The following is a 24234-nucleotide window of genomic DNA, read 5'->3' on the forward strand; positions in this document are numbered from 1 at the left end:
CAAATTTCCAGTTTGATTATACTTAGGCAACTTCTAGTTTCATTAGAATGGATCTGAAGTGATTGTAATGTCTTGACTGTGGAACCGTCCATGGGCAAGTACAGAACGCCCTTGACAGCCCTGTTTCATCCGCCTAAAGTGCGAAACACAGACTCGATCTGAGAGTGGAGTTGTCGCCCAGGACCACAGTATCCACCGGTTCTGATGGTCAGAGAACAGGGAAAAAAAGACTGCAAAAGGCAATTCATCATATAATTGGCTCTCATTGTAAGGGAGTCATATTATTAATACTGGACATTAGATAGTAACTAGAAAGCACGCGCTGTGAATTTCTCATGGAGGAGCAGAGAAGAGGACACAAAACAGTCAAGTTTTGGTGGGAGCCCAGGCTCCAGGGAAATGTCTGTAATCTGAAGCAAAATTTGGGAAGTTGACAACATCCAAGCAGAACTGCAGTGTGAGACCCTAATTCTCATGCAGAATTCTCAGTGCTTTCCCTTCAGACAGAAAGGAGCTTGAAAGCACATTTTCCTAAAACAGAACAAAACTAAACTAAAGTCGTCTATTTTAAACCTGTTTTTCTAGAACTGAACTTGCTCATTCTTCTAGGACCTTGTAACATTGCATCCATGGAACAGATGTGGAAGGAATACCAGGTAGCTCAGGTAAGTGGACCTTCCACAAGTTTATGAAACATACTTATTTATATGCTGAAGACGCCAAAATACTAACTTAATTATCATAAATGTACTAAGTTAATTTTATTCCGCCCTCCTCCCCGTCTGCAAACACAAGCACTGCCAACGGAACTTTGAATGTAGTCACTGGTTAATCTCTACAGCACTAATTCTGTTTCATTTCTGTCTCATTCTCTAAAGTAATTATCCCACTTTTCTTTTCTTTTTTTTTTTTAAGTAAAATAAACAGATTGTAAAAAGACCGAGATCTTCCCAGGCTCATGAGAACTCCATCTGTTCAGGAATTTACTAGTTGTTTCTCAGCAAAATTCAGTTCAGTTTTACTATGCTTAAGGGAGAAAAATAAAAGCGCAAACACATGCCTAATCGAATGGGCAGATGTCAAGATTTGAGGGGAAATAGGAAATGGTTAGAGAAAGAAATGAGATTTTTTTAATGAACACTCAGAAAGACATAACATTTGTAGCTCCTTCAGGCTTGGACACATGATCCCTGAGGAAATGTTCAGTGGTTCCTCCTTCAAGGCCCAAGTTTCTTTGTTTTGCTTTGTTTTGTTTTGTTTTGTTTTTTAACTACAAATTCATGTAAAAGAAAATTCTTATATCAGAATCACTCATTTGCCTCAGAATGACCAGTATCTTTCTGCCTTCTCAAAATAAAGTATCAACTTTCCTTATAAAACTTCAGAGGTTTTGTGTTTATAGCCAAAGGCCAGAAAATGAGGAACTATTTTGTACAGTTCATCTTCTGTGGTAACAAGTTAATCTCAGTGTCCACCAGTCCATCCTACCAGAAATTCTAGCTCAAAAATTAGCACTAACATGAGAAAGATGATGTTCTGAATTAAACTGTAACAGTTTTTATGAACATATAATGTATTTTTTGTTTCAGGGTACAGGTCTGGGAGTCATCAGTCTTACACACTTCCCAGCACTCACCATAGCACACACCCTCCCCAGAGTCCATAACCCAACCACCCCATACCACCCCCACCCCCAGCAACCCTCAGTTTTCTGAGTTTAAGAGTCTGTTGCAGTTTGTCTCCCTTCCCGGTCCCATCTTGTTTCATTTTTTCCCTCCCTACCCCCGAATCTCTGCCCTGCCTCTCAATTCCTTATATGAGAGCTACCCTGTGGCCCAGCACTCACGCTCCTGAGTATTTACCCTAAAGATACAAATGTAGTGACCGAAGGGGCACGTGCACCCGAATGTTTATAGCAGCAATGTCCACAATAGCCAAACTATGGAAAGAACCTAGATGTCCATCCACAGATGAATGGATAAAGAAGATGTGGTATATATACACAATGGAATACTATGCAGCCATCAAAAGAAATGAAATCTTGCCATTTGCAACGACATGGATGGAACCAGAGGGTATCATGCTGAGTGAAATAAGTCAATCAGAGAAAGACAATTATCATATAAAAAAACTGTAACTTAATCATTTCTTCAATATAAAGCTCTGCAATGAATGAGAGAGAAATGGCTTAAAAATAACTTCAAACTAGAAACAGGAATCTGACAGGTTCCACTACCTCAGGAGCAAAAGTAAGCATGACTGCTATTTAAGATAAATGAAAATATTAAATCTCTATAAATGAATTTATTTGCTATGGAACCCACCCACATTTTTAGAATTTCATGATGAAAGAATCTAAAACGATGGCCACAGAACCACCATACTGAATAATGCAGATTCAATTAAAAGAATTCATAGCTACAAATTACCTGGCAAGTTTCCATATGCATACCTCCCTCTAAGTCAAACCCATCATTTGTTCAAGTTTAAAAAACTGAGAAGAAAGAAAGAAAAGAAAGCACGAGTAAGTGTGAACAACGTGCCTACTTCTTACACCAGCTTCTCCCTTCTGGAGTAAACCTCACAAAATTCTCCTGGGAGTAAAAGAAGTGAAGAAACCAGCAGACTTTGGAAAACGGAGAGGCTTGCTGCGAGGTCCGGGAGACAGTGGTCACCCCCATGGCAGGACCCCACGGTCCTGGGAGCTGCCTCGGCAATCCCTGTGTCCAGAAGCGATTCCTCTCATTCCTGATGCAACCCAGAGCCATGCGGTGTGGAAAACACGCTTCTAAACTTGAATAGAGACTCTTATGACGATCATAGTTTCAGAAAATAAACTCCGAAACTCGTAGACAGGCATGAGGTAGCCCCGCAACCTGGAAGGAGCCGTGCCTGGCTCACACAGGGGAAGCCACGGCAGAGAATGAAGTGCAAGTGTGACACGGGGGGGGGGGGGGGGGGGACGCTTCAAACCGCAGGGCCATGAGACAGTCTCCGATGGAAAGATGTTTTGGTTTCTTTGGTTTTCCCCTATAATAAACCTACACAAGGAGCCACACAATAAAGCTCTACTATTTGAAGAGTAACATTTTTAAATGGATTTAGAATATAGCCCAGCTAGAAATGAGTCGCATATTTTGATGTATTATCAGAATGACCATACTATAATGGTAGGTAAAATTTAAGTTTTACATTTTAAGTAAATTTAAATTGCATTTTAAGTTTTACACTAGATTTTCATCTCTTTGGGAGCAAAAGTTGTTTCTTTTATTTTTCTATGATATCTAAGTTTCATCCTCATAATCACCTAATATGCGTTATTTTCATTGCTGTGTAATTAAACAGTAATGGAGAAATAGTATCAACGATCAGTTAACGAGCTCCTGCTGTTTGTCAGGACCCACACTACATAGGCGGTTTATATATACAGTCATCTTCATAATAATTATGTGAGGTCGATATGGTTATCCCAATTTTACAGATGAAGAAACTAAGACATAAAGAAATAAAAAATTGTGCAAGATTATACAAATTTGTAAAAACTGAGTTTGATATAAGTTCACTAATAGTTGAATAAATGCTAGGAAATATTTTTAGAGTTTTTAAAATAATGTCTAATTGGTACACATTCAGGGAATAACTATTATGTGCCTAATACATAAAGTGAATTAATAACATGGCATGGGACCTGGAAAACAGGCAAGTAGGAAAAAGGTTCAGGGCATGTGCGTGTGCAGTGGGAGCTGGGAACTACAAGCGAATTCTTGTTTTCAGGCAGGGAGTGACAGCTACGATAGGACTAAGATTCTGGAACTGAGCCCCATCGTAGAAGGTCTCATTGCCATGCTCAGGAGCCTGCACATGATTCTTTCCCTCAGATTCCAGAAGCCAGCAGGTGACGGAGCTGGCAATGACATGATCAGAGTTCAGTTTGATGTCACAGCAGCAACAGAGGAGCTCTACACACACGTGAGTGGGAAGCGGCCACATAGGAGGCCTGGCTAGGAATTCAAATGCTTTTGCAATTTTCCAGGGATTTGATTGTACCTGAACCGAGGCATTTGTAGAAGAGAGGGGAAAGGGGTATATTTGGGAAATATTGAGCAGATAAAACGGTAACATTAAGTGACTGATGGGAATTTTGATTTAGTGACCAGGCACGATGATGTTGTCATTCCCTGATATAAGGAATACATAGGAAACATGCTCTTGTCTTGAAGGTACGCTCATGAGTCGAGTTTTAGATGCGCTGAACTTGAAGAGGTTATGGCCCGTCCGCGGAAGGTGGGGAAGGTCAGGACCGCAGAGAGAGATCTGTGAATTCTCAGCCGTTCGCTGTTAAGTGAAATCCTGAGAGAGAGTGATTCCCAGATGATCCGGGAAGAGAATAAACAGGGAAGACCAGTGAACCAGATCCTGTGAGGGAAAAAAGGGGGGAGGGGCAAAGGAAAAAGGGAGAAGTTGCCCACGAAGCTGACAGGAAAAGGTCAGGTAGCTCAAGGGAGAAGTTTCAGAGAACAGTTTTTCAAGAAAGCCAGAGTGGTCACTTGTATCAAATAATGGAGAAAGCCTGATGAAACAGATTAAAGGGGCCCATCGGAACATCACACGTTTTAGTCCTCAGCTTACTAGACCAGCTTAACTGGAGTAGAGGAGACAAAATCGGAGCGCACGGGCATGAGAGGGGGCTTGGAGACAGAGGCAGAGAAGTGTACTTCTCCTAGAGCAGCTGCACGAAGAATTAAGACAGGGCGCGAGCCAGACACGGCCTGGGAGGAGCCGAGCTTGCTTACCAGATAAGGGGAAAGACCCCAGAGAAAGGAAGTGGCTGTCCTTAGAGCCAAGAGAGGACGACTGGTATAGCAAGTTCCCCTGGGAAGTGGGAAACAGACAAAACTACAGAAGGGAAACAAATCCAGAAGCTTCTTCAAAACAAATTCAAAGATTAGGTAAAAGTCAAAAATATGCCACTAAGGTTTGTATCTGTGATGACTGAAATCAGATTGTAGTATCACTTTCTGTGTCTCAGTTAAGTGTTTTAAAATTACCTTCAGGGGTAAGTTCCAAGAGTCCCCGCAGACTGACAGAGGTGTGTACATTTTCCCAACTTCAGATGAGGACCCAAAAGTCTGGTGAGGTTAAAACACACTTTGCAGGTTGCAGAACTCCTAAACACCAGAGATGGACCAGAACCAGGTGTTTTCCCAATGACTGCCAGACTGGGCTGCTTTACTCAAGTACACAGACTTTAAGGCTGTGATGCTTATGATGCAAGCAACATTTCTACTGAGAATATATTTGTTGTCTCTTGCAACTGAATTTGTAATTCTGATTGAGCAGACACCAGAAAAGAGAAAAAAAGATGAAAGAAAGAGAGAGAAAGAACTGTGAGATGTCTTTTCTCTTTCCCAGGAGAAATTAAAAAAAAAAAAAGCATGTAAACATTTTTGAGTTTGAACATTACATCACAGAGCTACAGGGACACTTGAATTCATTAATATTGTTGATGTTGCTACCTTCTCTGTAGAAGGCACATGGATAAGAAGATCTTATGCTATCAGAATCCCACTAATTACCACTAGTGGGATTTCTCTTACACACGTTCCTTAGAGAATATAGTCACAGTATAAGATGAAAACACCTTGATTTCTTCTGAAGGGCTTGGTTTTGAACATTTCAATAAACTATCATAAAAACACTAAGGTTGCAATGTGGCTACAACTTTAAGGCAAAATTTTCCATAGGATAGTCTTCTCGCTGCAGCAAATGCCAAAAGTAGATACTTTTAAAAATACTGACTATCATGACTCCACAGTCTTACAGGGAATTTAGATGAAATTTACATGGAAAGTAATCAAGAGAAAAGCTGAATTGTGAGTATCTTCCCAACTCCATTATTTTATATAAACTTATACAACTTGGCCAAATTTATATAATGAATCACTTAATAACTAATAATTTTAGACTTTTCCCCTACCATTACTACATATCTCATATGTAAATCTAAATTTTTCAATGTGACCTCAGAGCAAAAAATGGTAGGTCAAAAAATGACTGACTTTTAAACATTTTATAAATGTAATAAAAGGCCAAGTGATGATGTATATGGATTGTCCTTCAAGTAGGAGTACATTAATTAAATAGTTTTCTTCCTGTGATCATAGTTTAACATGATTCCAATCTTGTAAGTCCCAGCTCCTCAGAACAAAGCTTTCTCTTTCTGTTTTTACCTCATTTCCAGCATTATGGGCATTTCTGGAATGATCAACCCCATGAATTGTAGGTCTGCGGTGATAGTGCTAAAAGTATGAAGAATATGAAGTAAAAAGAGAGAAAATGAAAACTCCACATTCACCTATTAAAATATATTTTAATAACATGCATCCACTGTATAGTAGAACAATTTACATAAGCTACTATCAGTGGGGTTTGGGCATGGAGTTATTTTTCCAGAAATGACAGTGAATCTGCAGTGGTTTATCTATGAACTTTAATTAGGCAGACCTGTAACTGAAGGGAATCACTGGAGTATCAAGTTACCACCAAGTCACAGCTGTGTAGTCTTGGAACAAGAACCTGACTGGTCCACATCAAGATCAAGAGTGTTGGGCAGAGATGTCACACAGTGGTTGACCAACATGAATCAGAATCCCCTAGAAAGCTTCCCAAATCCCATCCAAACCTGCTAAGTCGGGGTATCTGGAAAGGAAAAGAGCCCAGAATCCATACTGGTAACAAGCTCCTCAGATGACCACACAGCCAGCTCAATGTGGACCTGTGGATTGTTTACCACTAACCCAAAGAGTCATGGCCAAAGCATATATTTCTTTATACAAAGACAAATATTTGTATTTATTTGTATTTATAAAAATATGTATTTGTATTTATAAAAAAATTATCTGTCTCGAGGCACCTGGGTGGCACAGTCTGTTGACTGTGGCTGATTCTTGGTTTCGGCTCAGGTGGTGATCTCGGGGTCCTGATACTGAGCCGCATATCAGGCTCTGAGGCTCAGGGCTGAGTCTGCTTGAAAGACCCTGCACCCTCTCTCCCTCTGCCTTCCCACCATGTTCTTTCCTCTCTTCTCTCTCTTAAAGATAAAATACTGTCTTTATCTCTCGATCTACAGTCTACACGTAGAGAGAGAGATACACTCTTCAAAGTAAAGCCTCAGTTTAGTTTGGGTAGAAGTTACAGATACTTCTCAATTTATCTGGACAGAATCAGGAAGCGAAGAATTGCAGACTCATTTCAGTGCCTTCCAATGATCTTAGTCTCACACACTACTCAGAAGTGAACAATAACCAGGGTAGATCTGATCACACAACTATATCCTGCCCCTTGAAATTAGAAGACTTGTTCCACAGAAAGTGACTGACACTCACTGGGGTTGGGACTGGAGTTGCTTCCTAGCAGCTATTCTGTCTTTAATATCCTTCATAACATAACTCTATTCAGTAGCGTCCACAGCTAGTGCTACCTAGCTAAAACACTACATTTCCTAGCTGCCCCCTTGTAGTTTTGTGTCCCTAGATGACTAAATTCCAGCCACTATAAGTTGAAATGGAATGAAGGCCTAATTGTCTCCATGAAAAGAGAGAGAATCACCGCCTTTGCCTCTCATTCTCTATTCAGATGCCTGGAAAGTAAATGTAATGGCTGGAACTCCAGCAGCCACCTAGGACCATCACTCAAGGATTATACCCTAGGGATATGAAAGTAAAGAACTAGAAAGAGATTGAGTCTTTGATGACTTTGTAAAGCTAATATACCAGGCTTTCACTCCTTCACTAAAAGCTTCTTTTAAAGATGGAAAAAAAGAAATTAAACTATTGCTTTCTGTTAGATGCAGCTGAACCACGATAAAAACATCCACCGTAAAAGCTTGCCTGTCCTACACAATCCAAAGTATCTACTTTATCAGTATTGAGTTTAAAACAATTTATGCGCGGTCAAGTATCTTGAGCTATGTATTCATATTCTCTCCTTCCTTTAAAGTGGTCTGATCCAAGTAAGGCTGAGCAATAAGCATTTGTGTCTTCAAATTTGTATTTTAATGATGAGATAAATGGCAGATGCAGCATAATAAAATGCAAGAGACCTTGATATAAAAAGGACTGTCAGCCCCTCATCTCTTAGTAATCAGAAGTTGGCTTGGGTCCAGGATATCAGTGTAGGGTTGCAACAAGAGGGTTCCAGATTTATGGTCCATGAGCCAAACTTGGCACTCAGACATATTGCATTTGGCTTAGGCAGTGCTTTCTGAAAACGTTAGTTTTGAACGTCTTAAAGGGGGCAGGCACCTTCAGCTCTCCACCGGCCCACCATCCCCTACCGATGCACAACCACCTACTCCCTCCACTTGTTTACGGCACCTGCCTGGCCTCCGGAAATAAAATGGGACATTTCGGCACCTTTTCTCCTCTCTGTTTCTTCTCTGTTGCTGAAATCAAGGGTTCATACCAAAGATGATTTTCTAAGATTAAGTCTGTCCATTTCTAATAGCAAGAATGTGTATAACTCAGTAGGTATTAGAAGTTTGTTTAGGAATGTAACAATTATTATAAATGCACTAGTATCTTCTCCTGCAAAAAACAAATGGGAAACCTTTTTAAAGCTCTCTACCACCACCATCACAAACACACATACCCAAAAACTCATCAAAATCTGATTTTGTCATTCTAACTCTGACTCTGGTTGCTTAACAGTTTCAATTAATGTTAGCCCAACTTCCTTTCAGTTCTTAGGAATTTATTTTATTTTATTTTTTTCAGTCCCTAAAATTTACTAATAAGTAGCAATGTTTGGACCTAAAAGGCCTAAGACTTGATTTGCTTACTTTTACCTCATTGTTCATAAGTATTTCTATCAGGCAGGCACTAGGCTTATGCTTACTACATTTCCGGTAAATAACCACAGTCAAACAGATTAGAGATACACCTTGAAGTATTAAAAAGAAAAATATCAAAGTGTGTAAATATCCACTTACATGTGATAACATGTCTTTCCATTTCAAAGGGGACATATTTGTATGCAAAGTCAATAGCACATTATATGACTTAGTTATAGCTAAAATTTGAAAAATATACTTGCTTTGCATGTGTACCTTAGTTAGTTCTTTAAAGCATTTACCTGAACTTACTCTTCCCCGAATTTAAAATCACATGGAGTTTCAAAGCTCTGACATGTTTATTAAGCTTGTGTCAAGCCTGAACAGGGGAAACAGAGTACTGCCAAGTATCCATTCAATGTAACTGAAACCAAAATATGCGCCTGAGTCAGTCCAAGTCACGGAACTCAGAATACTGGATCCTGGAATTCTTTTCTAGATCACCTTTAATTAGGGCCATACTACTTTCTTTCGCTATTGAATTTTTATCACATATACTCTCCTAGGTAGAGTAATAAGGCAGAGGGATTTATTTTTTGTGATGTGAATGTGAGGAATTATACTATTTCTATAAAATCTGATATTTGGGACTCCAGTTGCTGTGCTCTTGGTTACACTGGGGGAACAGAGGTTGGTATGGAGATGAGGCAGTTTTGCACCAAATAACAGACGTCTAACTTTTGTGTAAATTAATAATAAGAAAAATAAGCTCTCGTTATTTTTCAGAAGCACCTACAGAGTCATTATTACAGCTATTTGGGGAAGTCTGTTAACAAGTGGCCGATTCCATACACCCTACGAGACAGACCTTCCGTTTATTCCCATGCTCAATTATTGTCACACTTTGTAAAAGTTGTTTTAAAATATTAACAAGGAGCGCTGTGTTAAGTTTAAAGTTGTTGATTGTTTTGGTGGGGGAGGGGAGTGAACAGTCCCCTTAGTAATTAGATTGGCTGCTTCTACTGTAATTTTTGTGTTTTTTCTCTCCCCTTTCCTGACGTCTACATCCCAAGTATTTTCCCCACCCTTCCAACCAACGCATGTTTTTCACACCAATACAAAGAAACTGAAGAGTTTTACTTTTTGTAAATTGCCTCGTTTTTGAAAATATAAAAAGTAACATAAAAAGTTTCAAGTTTTTGGAAGTGCCCCCTCTATGGGACTCTGGACAGATTGTTGGGTCTTCATCTCACATTCTTATTTTCACTCTGAAAATGATTCTTAGAACTCGTGGCCTCTAGACTAATTTTATGATCATCTTCAGAGCAAAAAACCACAGAAGTAGGTATTAAAAAATATATACATACATCTGCATATCTATAAGCAGGAAAGTATATGTGAAAGACGGTAACCAAAAGGTTTACATGTGCTAAGTTGTAAAAGCTTGAATTTGATGTTAAATAATCATGAAAATCTATAATGGCCTATTATGAAAAAGAACATGTCTGGAGAACAAGGACTTAATAATCAGTGGAACCAAATTCAGGATTTTCTTATATTTTATAGCCACCAGGCATTTTGCGTAAGCAGACCACAAACCCAGCCCTCACATGAGCAAACTGCATAGGGAAAAAGTCGGTAACAGGCAAGGTTCGTCCTAAAATAGAGAAAAAGACAGGAAACCTGCATCTAAAGGATAAAGTCCCTGCAAGTGCTGCATGAGAGATACTTCATCCGAACGGCGGCAGGGCTGCTGCCTCCGCCATCCGGCAGGGACCCCCCTGTCCCGATGGTGCAGCCGGGAGGGGACACAGTCTCAGGAATCCGGCTTCTTTCAGCCTCTGTCACGGGAGGTAAAGGAGACCTGCTCTGCGTCAGCAGAAGCGGTTTTGAGATCCCACATGGGAAGGGACAGAAGGAAAGCCTGTGAATGAGGAGAGCCCGGCCGGAGACAAAGCGGAGTCCGTCACCCAGTGGCCGCAGAGGTCCTCGCACACAAAGAATCCTGCGGCCTGAGGTCCCCTGCCCCAGCCCGAGGGCAGAGCCCCTCCGGTGACCCTGCCTTCAGGGCTCCGTTTCAAGTGCTCCGCTTTCCTTTCAAACGTCTCCCCCTCCCCTTGCAGCCGAAAAGGACTCAGCCCAGGGACGTGGGCAGCAGGACCCCGTGGTGTCCTCCGCCCGGCGGGGTCTGCAGACAATCTGACGTCCTCGGCCGCTCCCAGGTGCTCCTCTGCGCGCCCCGGCCCACTCCCCACTGCAAGTGCCCCCGCGCCCTCTCCCTCCCCGGGGCTGAGCATCCCCATCCCGAACCCGCAGGACACAGCGCAAGCAGCGCAAAGGGCGAACTCACCGTCCTCGCCTTCGTCCTGGGCTCTGGCGGAGACGAACCGCCCCAGTAAAACGGTCAGCAGGAGGAGAGGGCTTGCTCGCAGCCAGTGTGCCATCTCGTCGCAATGTGGGACATGCGGGTCCTGCTGGGAGCGAGAAGGGACTCTAAGGTTCTTGGAGCACCATGAAGCCGGCCTGGGCTCTCTCTGCTGGGCCGGGGCAGCCTCTGCAAACCCCCTTCCCAGCACCAGCTCCAGCACAGTCTGAGAAAACTTTTTTCAAGCGATGCAGCTTTAAATAGGAAGAATGCTGCCTCCACTTCTTTTCCTGCCCCTTTTCAGCTTGTTCAGGCTCATAACTATCCAGTGTCTGCCAAGCAACGGTCTGATTGATGGTAAACAGCCAAATCAGAGCGCGCCTCTCTGCTTCTCTGAGCCTCCAACTGTCCCTGCTCCGTTTATGTTTTAAACAGAAATGGGCGCTTAATCACAGAAACAAACTTTTAGTTCTTTTTTTCTTTTCTTCTTCTTCTTCTTCTTTTTTTTTTTTTAAGACAGACTGTTAGAAGAAACTACTCCTATTCCCCCCTCCCTAATCCTTCCCCTAGGCACACGCCCCTTCACTTTTTCCCTATAAGCTAAAAAAGACATTAGGGGGGAAATACAGCCCTGTAGCCTGGATTTTGGTGTCGAGATCACCCAGGTCTCTTGGCCACCTTACACTTGCAAAGGATCGAATTTTAACCCTTTCTTTTGACTGAAGAGGACATAGTCTCGTCTCCTTGCCAGGTTTTGTTTCTTTTCCCAGATTCTGGAAGGGGACGATTCAAATTGTGCCCAAGTCAAGTCCAGGCGAAGGGACTGTTTCAGACAAATAAATTTGGGATGTGTCATACTTTAAGACTATCTCTGGGTTTCTCCACATCTCTCGTTTATGGGAACACATCTGCAGGTCCCTCTTGTCCCAGAAAGTTTTATTGTGTTGAAAACTGGTCTGTGATGTCCCTGTGAAGGGCTGGGAGGTCTACCGCACTCGAAGCCTCACTTCCAACAATGGCTCTGCCACTTACCAACTTCATAAACATGAACCCCTTTATCTCTAGGCACTCCAATTTGCTCATTTGAGGAAAGGGCTTTGCCCTGACCTGTGTGCAGGGTTTAGTGACACTAAAACGAGGAATATGCTATTAACTAAGTTCCAAATTACAAAGAGCTACATAAGAGGAAATGGTGGTGTTATTATTCCCACATTAGTTTTTCAGGGACTGTGACAGTCCCAGTGACACAAGCTATTTACCAGCAATATTCATAAACTTTGGGCCACTGCTCATGCCTCGCCAAGAACTTAATGACCTCAGAATGTTCTACATAATGCAATACATTTGCTATCTTGACTCCACCTGGAATGGCTACGCTATACAACACAGGGGCGTCAGCGGTCTCCAGTTACTCACCAGCGGTCAGGCACCTTGCACGGCACTAAGCACTGAGGGAGACAATGACCGAAAAGAAGTGGAAGCCATGCCCGTTGCCTTTAAGGTACCCATGTACATGCTAAAAAAATAAATTCACGTGAAACAAAGAAACATAAGCTGGAGCGTATAAACATGTGTGGATGTATTAACGCCAATAGAAATTCAGAGAAAGGAGATATGATAGAGGGCAATTAGGTAAGTAATACCCTATCACTTTTTATAGAGGAAATCCAAGAACCTTTGAATTTTTAGCATGGAGCTAGAATCTCTGGAGATGTATTCCAGAGGGGGACCAACTTTCCAAGCAGCTGTAAGCCCGTCCTTCTCAGTTAAATTTTTCACTTTTATAAGAAAGATTAAGAACACAGTTCAATCTCTCATGGTTCACTCAAGTTTCAGCCTCTTCTTCCTGTCAAACCAAAAGCATATGGTGTGATAGGGACACAGCAAATATTTTCAGGACAGCTGTGATAAATTAGCTCATCTTCATGAGCTTTCTGACTTGGGCTTTTCCTCTATGATCAGCTTTAGGGTCCTATGTTATAACTCGGAAAAGAGGAGCGCATACACAGGTGTTGACCAGGTGTGTTGGTTTCATAGATGTGGTTGCGTTTGGCAGAGGGGACCCAACCACTCCTCAGTCCCCGAACTAATTCAAGGCCTTAGTGCTTAAGTGGGGAGCTCAGAAGCCCATCACAATTTCAATAAGCTCCTCCCAAGTGCACATATCAGAAAAATGTCTGCCTCCTGGGTAAGTCTGTACCAAATCCACTTTCACAGCAGCCCTGAAAGTTATTTATAATTTTCCTTGAATCATATGTAAAGATTCAAAGGAGCTTACCGGTTCAAGTTTGCTCAGCTACCAAGTGGTAGACTTACACTTAGATTCTGTTTCAGAAATGCTGACTCCAAAGTGAGTATTCTCACCTCCTAGCTCTTAGACCGGCCGAACACCAGTATTTCCAGTCTCCAAAGAAAAGATGCCTCAGCACCTTCAGGGTCGGTCCTTCCCTCTGTACTCTCCGTCCCATCCTTCATGTGCCCTTCGGGACATTACTCTGTGTCCTCCTCTCTATCCTCAAAAAAAGAAAAAAAAGAAAGCCCCAAGATTCCCCCGAACTACTCATCTTCTATAGTTTCCTTTTTTCCTTCTACTTCTTAACTCCTAGGTACACTTGACCGTCTTCATTAGAACATCATCACCAGCACTGCAAGAGACATTGAGAAACCCAAAGACCTTCCGTCTTTTCTCCCTGTAGTATTTGAAGCTCTGACTACTCCCTTGTTACGGAAACTCCATCCTCCCAAGACTTCCTGGCCCCACAAACTTCTCTTATACCCCCCTTTTCTGCCCAAACTTTCTTTCCTAATTTTTTCAGAGAGTTATTATGTTTTCCAGCATTGTCTCATTGGCATTCTCCCGTCCTTGCCCATTCTCTTGGACTGTATTAACTATTAGAGCCCTGGATGTTACTTCCATTCACATGCTCATGGTTTCCAGTCAAGGCTTTCCTCCTCAGTTGCAGATCTGCAGACTTGTGTTTCTAAGTGTCTGTTTTGAACATCTTTCTCTGGACAAGTCCACGAAACTCAAGGAATCCAAAATGAAACCATTATCTCTCACTGTTCTTTATATGCATTAACACTGTCACCATTACTCTAGTCCCAAAGATTAGGAACATGGGAAGACACCCTTTCTCCCCCCTCAACCTACATCCAACCGATGGCCAAGTCTTGTTGATTCTGTTATGCATTTCTTCACTCAATTACTTTTCCTTTCCTAAAAAACTATTAACTCCCAAGTACTTAGATGATACAGTTACATGATATTTTAAAAGAAGAGAAAGGGGAGGAGGTGGCGGAGGAGAGGAAGGGAGAGGGAAAAGGAACATGCCTGTTTCTTGATTTCCATCTCTTTCTGCTTTCCTCTTTTGGCTTCAGCCATTGGAAACATGGACTTTTTTCCCCAGGCACATAGGAAGTTCACACCTCGGAGCTCTGCTCAGGCTCCGACTGGCCTGAAGTCACCATGTCCCTGGTCTAATCCATTCCCTTACTCAACAAGTCTTTGTTGCATGCCTGGTACTTGCCAGGTTCTACTCAAGCAGCGAAGGACGCACCTGCGAACAGCACAAACAGGGCCCCTGCCGCGGCGGAGCCTCCGACCTTGAGCGGAAAACTGCAGGGAAGAAGTGAACGAGGCGGCAGGTAATTCCCGGCGGTAATGTGCCAAGAAGGAGGTGAACAGTGTGTTGGTTTAGAGTCGTTCAGGAGTGGATACTGGGAAGAATGCCGTAGATTAGGGCCATCAGGGCCGACCCACTCAAAGAGGCAGCAGTGAATCAGAGACCTAAAATCTGAGAAAGTATCAATCCCCAGAGAACTGGGAGAAAATGGCATTCCAAGCAGGAACGGCAAGTGTAAGTGGCCTGGAATGATAGATCACTTTTCTATAGTTGTCATAAAAATTATCACAAACTTAGTCATTTACAACAATACAATGTAATATCTTACCGTTTTGATAGTCACAAGTCTGGGTCTCACTCGGCTAAAATCAAGGTGTCAGCCGGCCTGCGTTCCTTTATAGAGGTTCTAGGGGAGAACCTATTTCTTTTCCGTTTTAAACTTCCAGGGGTCAATCACATTCTCCATTTCAAAGTGAGCAACATAGCCTCAGGCTGACATTATTTTTTGTGGCCACATGTTTCTCTGACCAGAGGCAAGAAGGGTTCTCTGCTTTGGACAACAAATGTGACTCGATTGGTTCCACCTGTAAAATCCAGGATAATTTCTCCCATCTCAAGATCTTTAATCACATCTGCAAAATCCGTCTTGACATGAAAAGTAACACGTTCACAGTTTCTGAAGATTAAAACATAGATATCTTTGGAAGGCCATTATCCTCTTATCATATATAGGAAAGACCTTCGAATGGGCAAGAGTAGGAAGAAAGCCCTTTCTGGTTAGGGTTGGTTAGGAAAGTCTTACAGGTCACGGAGAGGAGTTTAGATTTTTTTTTCCCTCCTAAATGCAATGGGAAAAGATTCTCATTGGAATAATGTACTCTAATGTGGTGATTTTTCAATAGTATGAACAGTTTACGAGAAATGTGTTCTACCAAGGCAAGAATGGAAGTGAGAACACAATAAGGAAGAACTTCTACTCCAAATGAGACATGGTGGTGGTGCGAAGTCGAGAAGGGCAGTGAAAACAGAAAGAAGCAGGGGGATTCCAGATAAGTTTGGAAATCCAGTCACTGAGAATTTAGGTAAAGGGAAAGATTGAGGAGAACATCTCTGCCAACTGAGAGAATGACAGAGCTGCCGAAGCTTACGTTTTCCCAGCCCACCTTCCACACAGACAGACCCCGGCTCTGCCTTCAAAGCGCTTCTGGGCGTGTTCTGTGCAGACACCGCTAACGTCGCATGCCATGGGTATGTCTGTTTCCCCTGCTGGACTGAAAGCCGCCTGGGATTACGACACTGTTTGGTTATTCACATTTTCCCAATAGTTATTGGTTGAATGCGTGTCATTCGGTGAAGAATCAGTAGAACTGATGACCGAAAGGCCATGAGAGAAGTGGCAGTGAGCCCAAATAAAAATGACTCTAAGACCCAAGCCAGGGGACTAGGAAAATGCTGATCCTGGTGAAAGAACTATCTTGGCTGGGAAGAGAAACTGGTAATGGAGTTGAAGAAGCGCACTGAACAGATGAGCTGCGCCTCCGCACATTCACGCTAAGAGACAGCCTCACCGTAATTTCTGAGCAGAAAAAGCCTGTGTATTACCAATACACTCTCTTTCTGGCAGAAAGCCACTGTGGAAATAGTAACCATAGCAAGAGTAGTAACAGGTAAAATGTATTAAGTGTTGACCATGTGTCAAATGCTATGTAAGCATTTTATATGTATTAATTCACTTAATCCTCAAATCGATGCTATGGGATAAGTGCTATTATTTTCCCTGTTTTACAGATGAAGAAAGGATATTCAGGCTCAAAGATAGGTAACTGTGTCATACATCAAGGAATTACCCGATCCAGGCTTAGAACTCTGGCTGCATAGTTTTCTTGTAACAAGGAGTTGAGGTTCAAAGAAATTATATGATGTTTATTTCCTTATCTTAAACTCCATCACCAATGGACAATACTGGGAGAATCCCTTGAAATGCTAAATGCATTATATTTTTTCAAGTAAACAAATATATGAACCAATGAATTTAATTACAAACTCTATTTATATCCAAATTTTGTAAATATAGGTTACCTCTAGCTGAGTATTTGTACTAAAAATATCTTTTTACATATAAGCATAATTAGAAATAATTTTTTGTACTAGAAATTATTCACTTCTTAAATTATAAACTTTCATTTTAATCTAGATATGTTTCAGAATAAGTCATATTTTTAGAAAAGTTTACCATTTTACACTCCCAAATACTATCTCCTGAGGCAATCAACACTCACATTTAGAAGTTATGAAGAGTCCTGTGAGACAAAATCATAAGTGATCTGATAAATAATATTAGCTTCTGTAGCACCCTTCTCTATGTACTGTTTGAGTACACATCTAGTCTTTGAGACCCACAATAACCCAGTAAAGTAATATGGTCAGGATGATTAGTTCCATTTATACCGGGATTCAGAGAGGTTAGTGACTTTTCAGAAGTTACACAATGCAAACAAGAGTCTCAAACATAGGCTTCCAAGTCCTAGTGCTCAATCCATTGTACCTCATAATAATTAAACTATAATTCAAATTTTACTAACTAGAAAAGCAATATCAAAAAGGTCCACAAACTGGAGGTCTTGTGTACAGCATGGTGACAGCATGGAAATTTGCTAAAAGAGTAGATCTTAAATGTTCTTACCACACACACACAAAGGTAATTACATGAGATGATGGTTGTTAATTAACTTGATTATGGCTATTATTTCACAATATACATATATATCAAATCATCACTTTCTACACCTTAAGTATACATAATTTTATTCATCAATCATGCCACAATAAAGCTAGAAAAAAAATAAAATAATAATAATAGTAACACTAAGGTAGTGGTTCTAGCACAGACTTGGAAGCCGGCCAGAGTTCATATCCTGACCCTCCACCGACAGGCTGCGTGACTATGGAGAACCTGCATGTCCTCCTGCAGCTTCGTCTCCTTGTCTGCATGACGAGAATAATAACCCTGCCTACCTCACCAGGTCATTCTGAGGATTAAATGGGTTGATATTTGAAAAGTGCTTAGACAATGTCTGGCATAAAGGTAATATTATTATATATGTTCTGGTTAAATAAAAACAAGTAACAGCATTAGTGCTTCTTTTAAAAAACATAATTTTGATCAGTTTAAAATTTACCATTAATATGTATACGGTGGAATATTACTCAGCCATAAAAAATTAAATCTTGCTATTTGTGACAACATGGATGGACCTCGAGGATGTTATGCTAAGTGAAATAACTCAGACAGAGAAAGACAAATACTATGTGATTTCACTTACATGTGGAATCGAATAAAAACAAACAAAACAAATGAAGAAATAAAACAGAAACAGAATCATAAATATAAGGAACTGGCAGTTGCCAGAGGGGAGGATATTTGAGGGATAGGCAAAATAGATAAACAGATACAGGAGACTATGTGGTGCAAACTTCCAGTTATAGAATGAACTCGTCACTGGGATAAAAAGTGCCTATAGGGAACATAACCAATAATATTACGAATAATGGTATATGGTGACTTACGGTAAATACACTCACCAAGGTGAGCATTGTGTAATAGAACTGTCAACTCACTAGGTTGCACACCTGAACTAATATAACACTGTATGTCAGCAATCCTTCAATAAAAAAAAAAATTTTTAAAGATTTTATTTATTTGACAGACAGAGATCACAAGCAGGCAGAGAGGCAGGCAGAGAAAGAGGGGGAAGCAGGCTCCCCGCTGAGCAGAGAGCCCGATGCGGGGCTCGACCCCAGGACTCTGGGATCATGACCTGAGGGGAAGGCAGAGGCTTAACCCACTGAGCCACCCAGGCGCCCCATCAATAAAAATTCTTAATAAAATAAAATTTAACTTAAAATTTACATAAATTCTAAGGTCATTAGAAGGAAGTTGAGTTATCTACCACAGTATACTCTAGTAATTCCCTCATTGTTTTTTTTTCTTTTATATTATGTTTATTAAAGCATGCTTTATTTCTTTTATTTATTTTCTTTTATTTTAAGATTTTTTAAAATTTTTTATTTTTAAGTAATTTCTACATCCAATGCTGGGCTTGAACTCACAACCTGGAATCATCTCATGTTGTACTGATGGAGCCACCAGGTACCTCAAGGCGTGCTTTAAATAGAGCAAAATTCACATTTTTAGGTGTATAGTTCTTTGAGTTTTGACAAATGTGTACAATTCTGTAACCATCATCGCAATCTAAAGGATATTTTCTTGCCTCCCAAAGTTCCTCCATTTTGAGTCAATCTTCTCCCATCCCCGTCCCTGGCACCACTGATCTGATTTTCATCCCTAGAGACTTGCCTTTCCAGAATGTTATATAAATAAAATCTAAAAGTATGTAGCCCTTTTTGTCTGGTTCTGTGATTTCATCCCATGCTATCGCATGTATCAGCAGTTCGTTCCTTTTCTTAAATTTCTATGTTCGCATGTTTGAATTTATTCTCTCTTTCTTAACCATTAATCCATTGTTTATTAAGCCTAATAGATCTTAAAACGTAGATGATTGTTTGCATTGGAATAGACAATTCTCTGTAGCTAAAATGAGCGTCCATGAGTCAGGGCTTCCCCTCAGGGAAACTTTTTAGATGGCAGGACTAGGTACAGGCTACAAAGGAGAAATTGTCCAGAAACCCAACGACACCAAAAGCCATTTATACCAAATGAGCTTGTTATGCTCCATATACTGCTTTTAAAAAATTAAAGGCCTAAGAGTCTTAAGTTGTTTCTCAACAAAATAAGGAGCGATTTAGTCCACCAGACTCTGTGTTCTGACGTTGTTCTTTTGACAATTATGTGGCAGCCAGAGGTCTGGGAATTATGTCCTTGGTGTGGAGAGGGAAGTAGGGAACAAGGAAATTGATGTGACATATTTTATCACATTTCTCAAGCCTATCACTTTGTTTAATATTTCAAATTTCCCTGTATGTTGCGGCAAACCACTCTTTCAGCTCCTCTAATTCCTTCAGTTGTTTTGCAACTCAGGAATTCTCTGCTTTGAGAGAATACGCAAAAAGTTTTAATAAACTGGCTCTTAAGAAAGGATAGCAAAAAAAAAAAAGGATCACGTTCTATATGAAAGAGCCATTTTAAATATCATTCATGCTGTAGTTCCGTTTCACATTTCATACTTGTGCCCAGTGTTTGAATAAAAATAATTATACCAGCTATCAGTTGTATCAGAGCATTCAATACTAATTTTTTAAAATCCTTTTTCAGATAACCTGTGAGAACTAAAAAGATTCAACCCATCTCCCTCTCCTCAATGTAGACATATCAAATAGAAAATGACCATCAGTGGTCCAGTCTTAATCAGTGCTGAAAAGCAGAAACTTCTATTCATAATCCATATTATCACAATTCTTTCTAATGTTAGAGTACTTTAATAATCATTAAGAAGATAAAATGAGAGTATTGCATGAAAAATATATGATGCATTTGGATTACAATTTTTATTTAAATATCTTCAAGTAATCAATAAGCTCATTTTGGTATAAGTATACAATTTTGAATTACATAGGCTCTAACTACATTAATTGAAGTCTTAATTAGATATTAAAATGTGTGGCTAAGTCACTTAAGCATCTGACTTTGGCTAGGGTCATGATCTCAGGGTCCTGGGATCGAGCCCCGCATCAGGCTCCCTGCTCAGCGGGGAGCATGTTTCTCCCTCTCTCTCTGCCTGTTGCCCCCACCACCCCCGCTTGTGCTCTCTCTCTTTCAAATAAATAAGTTAAATCTTTAAAATAAATAAATAAATATTAAAATGTGTCACTATGTAGCTGTTTTTCAACGTTCTTTTTCTTATTTCAAGTTTTTATCTAAATTTTAGTTAGTTAATATACACTGAAATATTAGTTTCTAGAGTAGAATTTAGTAATTTACACTTATATATAATACCCAGCACTCATCACAAGTTCTCTCCTTAATACTTACCACCGATTTAACTCAACACCCCACTCACCTCCCCTCCAGTAACTTCTAGTTGTTCCCTATAGTTAAGTCTCTTATAGGATAAGTCTCCTATGGTTTGCTTCCCTCTGTCTTTTCTATCTTGTTCGTTTGTTTTGTTTCTTAAGTTCCACATATGAGTGAAATCATATGGTATTTGTCTTTCTCTGACTGACTTATCTCGCTCAGCAGAATACACTCTAGCACCATCCACCTCATTGCAAATGATAAGATTTCATTCTTTTTGATGGTTGAATAATATTCCATTATTTATATATCTCACATCTTCTTTATCCATTCATCAGCTGATGGACATTTGAGCTCTTTCCAATATCCTAAACACTATAAGGACCCAGTGGCTCATTGATTATATTGCTTAGAAATCAGAAACATTCTGTATGTTTAGATCATATTTCTCTAATTACTATTAAATAAAAATATGTAGATATCCATACACACACACACACACACACACACACACACACACACACACAGAAACATACAAAAAGAGTTGGTGAAAAGGCAATTCATAAACTTGACTTTGAGTATGATCTTAAATTACTGCACCACATAAATGAGTCATCCTTGGCCCCAAAGATGAGGGCATCAAAGCCCACTGTGATCACTTACTACAAACACTGGGTGATGACTCCTAATACATAGAAAATACTGACATGGGTTTCACTCACCAGTTGAAGAGCATATTATTTTGATGGTTTTTTAAGTATGTGAGAGATACTGTCTCCTGAGATTCGGAAGAACACATGGTCCTCATTTGCTTATTTTACAGGGACTTACTATTGTTTTCTCTGGAATAGCTGCAATCATAAGACATTACTGGATGAGGGAGATTTATAAATGTGCCTTGTCTTCCCTTTCAGCATCATCTCCACTTCCATGATTTTGGAATGAGAGGAATCTGCAGAACTGTTCCTGGAACATTCGAAATCCCTTTTTCCGTAAATGTAAAACATAGCTAAAACAATCCAGAGACACAGAACTTTGGCAATTTCTCTCCCTGTTACTTTAACCATAATCAGATTTATACACATGTAATTATAAGAAGAGATCCTGTATTAACCTGCATTTTATAGTCAATCTCTAAGGCCTATCAGGTGGCTCCAGAAGCCATAGTGCACTCAATTTACTAAATTTATTCTGAATTCTGCTCAATTTTTTATGAATCTACTAAAAACTCTCCAAATTACTTCAGTTATTTGAGATATAGAAATTGTCAGTAAAAGAAAAGAATCAGGAAGTCACTGTGCTCCTGAGGCATCAGCCACCACACCCTTTTTCTTCAAATGTACCTTGAACATCCTACTCTATCCATCCTCCCTACTTAAGTAAGTGAGGGTTCTAGTTTCAAAAGTTCTATGCAATTCATATAGCACACTGACTGTGAGATTCCTTTGAGGATGCCAGTATATACAGGACATGGTCATTGCCCTCCAAGGGTTCACCTGGCTTGGTGGTAACAGACGCAAGAATTGGTATTAATAATCCACATACTTCCAGGATGAGTTCTATTACAGAAGTGCACAGAAAAACAGAAAAACAGGGTAAGGTAAGGGGACATAGAGTCCCAAGGAATCGGAGTTTATGGAGGTGGTAGAATTTAAGTAGAGCTTCAAAGCATAGATAGCATTCCAACAGAGACTGGCTAGAGGAACATTAGGGAAGACAGAAAGGAAAATATTCAAGTGGCTTAAAGAAATCACTAGCCTAGCAGAGTTAAATCTCAATGGTACAAAATTAAGGCCACTCAACAGTACAAAGCATAAACTATTTAAGTAAAACTTAGATACTTAATAATAAATAAAAATACATATAAAATTAATAAATTAATACTTAACTTATTAAGCAAAATACAATATTTTAAAAGCATAAAGTATTTATAGTGAACGAAATGGGAAGAGGGGCCAAGAAATATGTAAAAGCAATAAATCCCAACCTTAACAAGATTTTCATTTTTTAATAATCTAGTCAGTATTTCAAGATAGTATCTATGCTAACTATTCCGTTTCAAGGAATTTTTTTCAAGAAATTTTCAAGGGTTTTTTTTAATGATTTTACTAAACTAACATACGCTTGGACTATATCTTCCAGAACGCTCTGTCACTGGAGACGCACACAAAGACATCAATAACATGCCTACATCTTTATTCATGCAGCAAAAAAAGTATTTCTAATACTCCGCATGGTTTTATTTCCTGTAGAACCACACCCATATCTCTCTTCCAAAAGAAGACATAGCTCAAGAAAAAATGTGCATGAATCAGTCACCGTACAGAGACGTGAATTCTGTCTTCACATAGCAACCTCATCTCGTCTTCGAAGTTCACTCCAAAGTGGTTTTTCAGCAGCGTGAGAGTCCACATAGCAAAGAGAAGTGGAGAACATGTTTTACGTCCCTCTCTGATGTAAGTCTGTGTTACTAGCCCTTTAAACTCTTTAGAAAGAAAAACACAGCTCCAAATTCCAAGTCCTGAGGACAGGGAATGAAGAGCTAGTACAATCAAACTAATTTTAGGTTAAAATATAAAAGGAAATTAACAAAAACTCCTTTTGTGTCATTAAGAACTTGAAGTATGATCTCTCTGAAAAGACTATTCTACAGAATATCACCTCTGACAACACTGGACCATGGGAAATGTGAGCTCTGGTCTCAGGATGGCCTCTGACTAACCACTTGACCTTAGGAAAGCTCCATACATTGGTGGAGTCCCATCCTTATTTGAAAAATAAGACAGTAAAAGCCCCTTTGTATTTCCAAGTATTATTACAGGAAGCATTCGTGAATGAGTTTTACAAGTTCTAAAAATTAATAAAATATAAGCTAGCATACTTATTATTCTCCTACATTTGAGGAATGATTAATTACAAATAGGCCGTTTGAGAAGAACTTTATTCAGTTCTTTGCTTAATAAAGGACAGCGTGGGATCCTGCAGTTATTTTTAGCGATTTAAAACACATTTTCAGTGGGTAAAAGGACAAGTGAGCAATGCCTTAGTCTGGCAGGGTTCCCTTTAGATTGCCTGAACTCAGAAAGAACTTCCAATTTAAGTGCTGATCTAACAGAATGAGCTAAAAGGAGAGTAAGTGTTTGGAGAGAAAAGATAGGAAAGAATAATGAGAAAGTATCTGCTATTCCCCTGGAAAAAACAGACTTTCCATTTGCTTAAAACTCATGCACATAAGCCAAATATTATTCCTTTACAATTTATGACTATGAGCGTTTCAAACATAACTATTATAAAAGTTTTGATTTGATTACACAGAGAAAATACAAAAATGACCTTTGTGGGACCCCAAGTCTTAGGATACTGCAGAGGACTCTCAAAAGGACACACCATTGAATTTTCTCAACCACATCGTGGGTTAAGAACCTCAGTTTATAGGTAATTAACA

General features: G+C 40.0%; 1 protein-coding gene across 1 annotated transcript in view; it reads right to left on the bottom strand.

The window, feature by feature from the left end:
* The window catches only part of COL5A2 (collagen type V alpha 2 chain), a 134928-nt gene extending 123314 nt beyond the window's left edge, over nt 1–11614 (bottom strand). The window contains exon 1 of the mRNA XM_032354139.1: nt 11181–11614. Within this exon, the coding sequence (XP_032210030.1) occupies nt 11181–11274 (94 nt within the window). The 5' untranslated portion in view covers nt 11275–11614. The remainder of the gene's footprint in view (nt 1–11180) is intronic.
* Between the last annotated feature and the right edge of the window lie 12620 nt (nt 11615–24234).

Source organism: Mustela erminea, chromosome 8, assembly GCF_009829155.1.
Source record: "Mustela erminea isolate mMusErm1 chromosome 8, mMusErm1.Pri, whole genome shotgun sequence".
Lineage (NCBI taxonomy): Eukaryota > Metazoa > Chordata > Mammalia > Carnivora > Mustelidae > Mustela > Mustela erminea.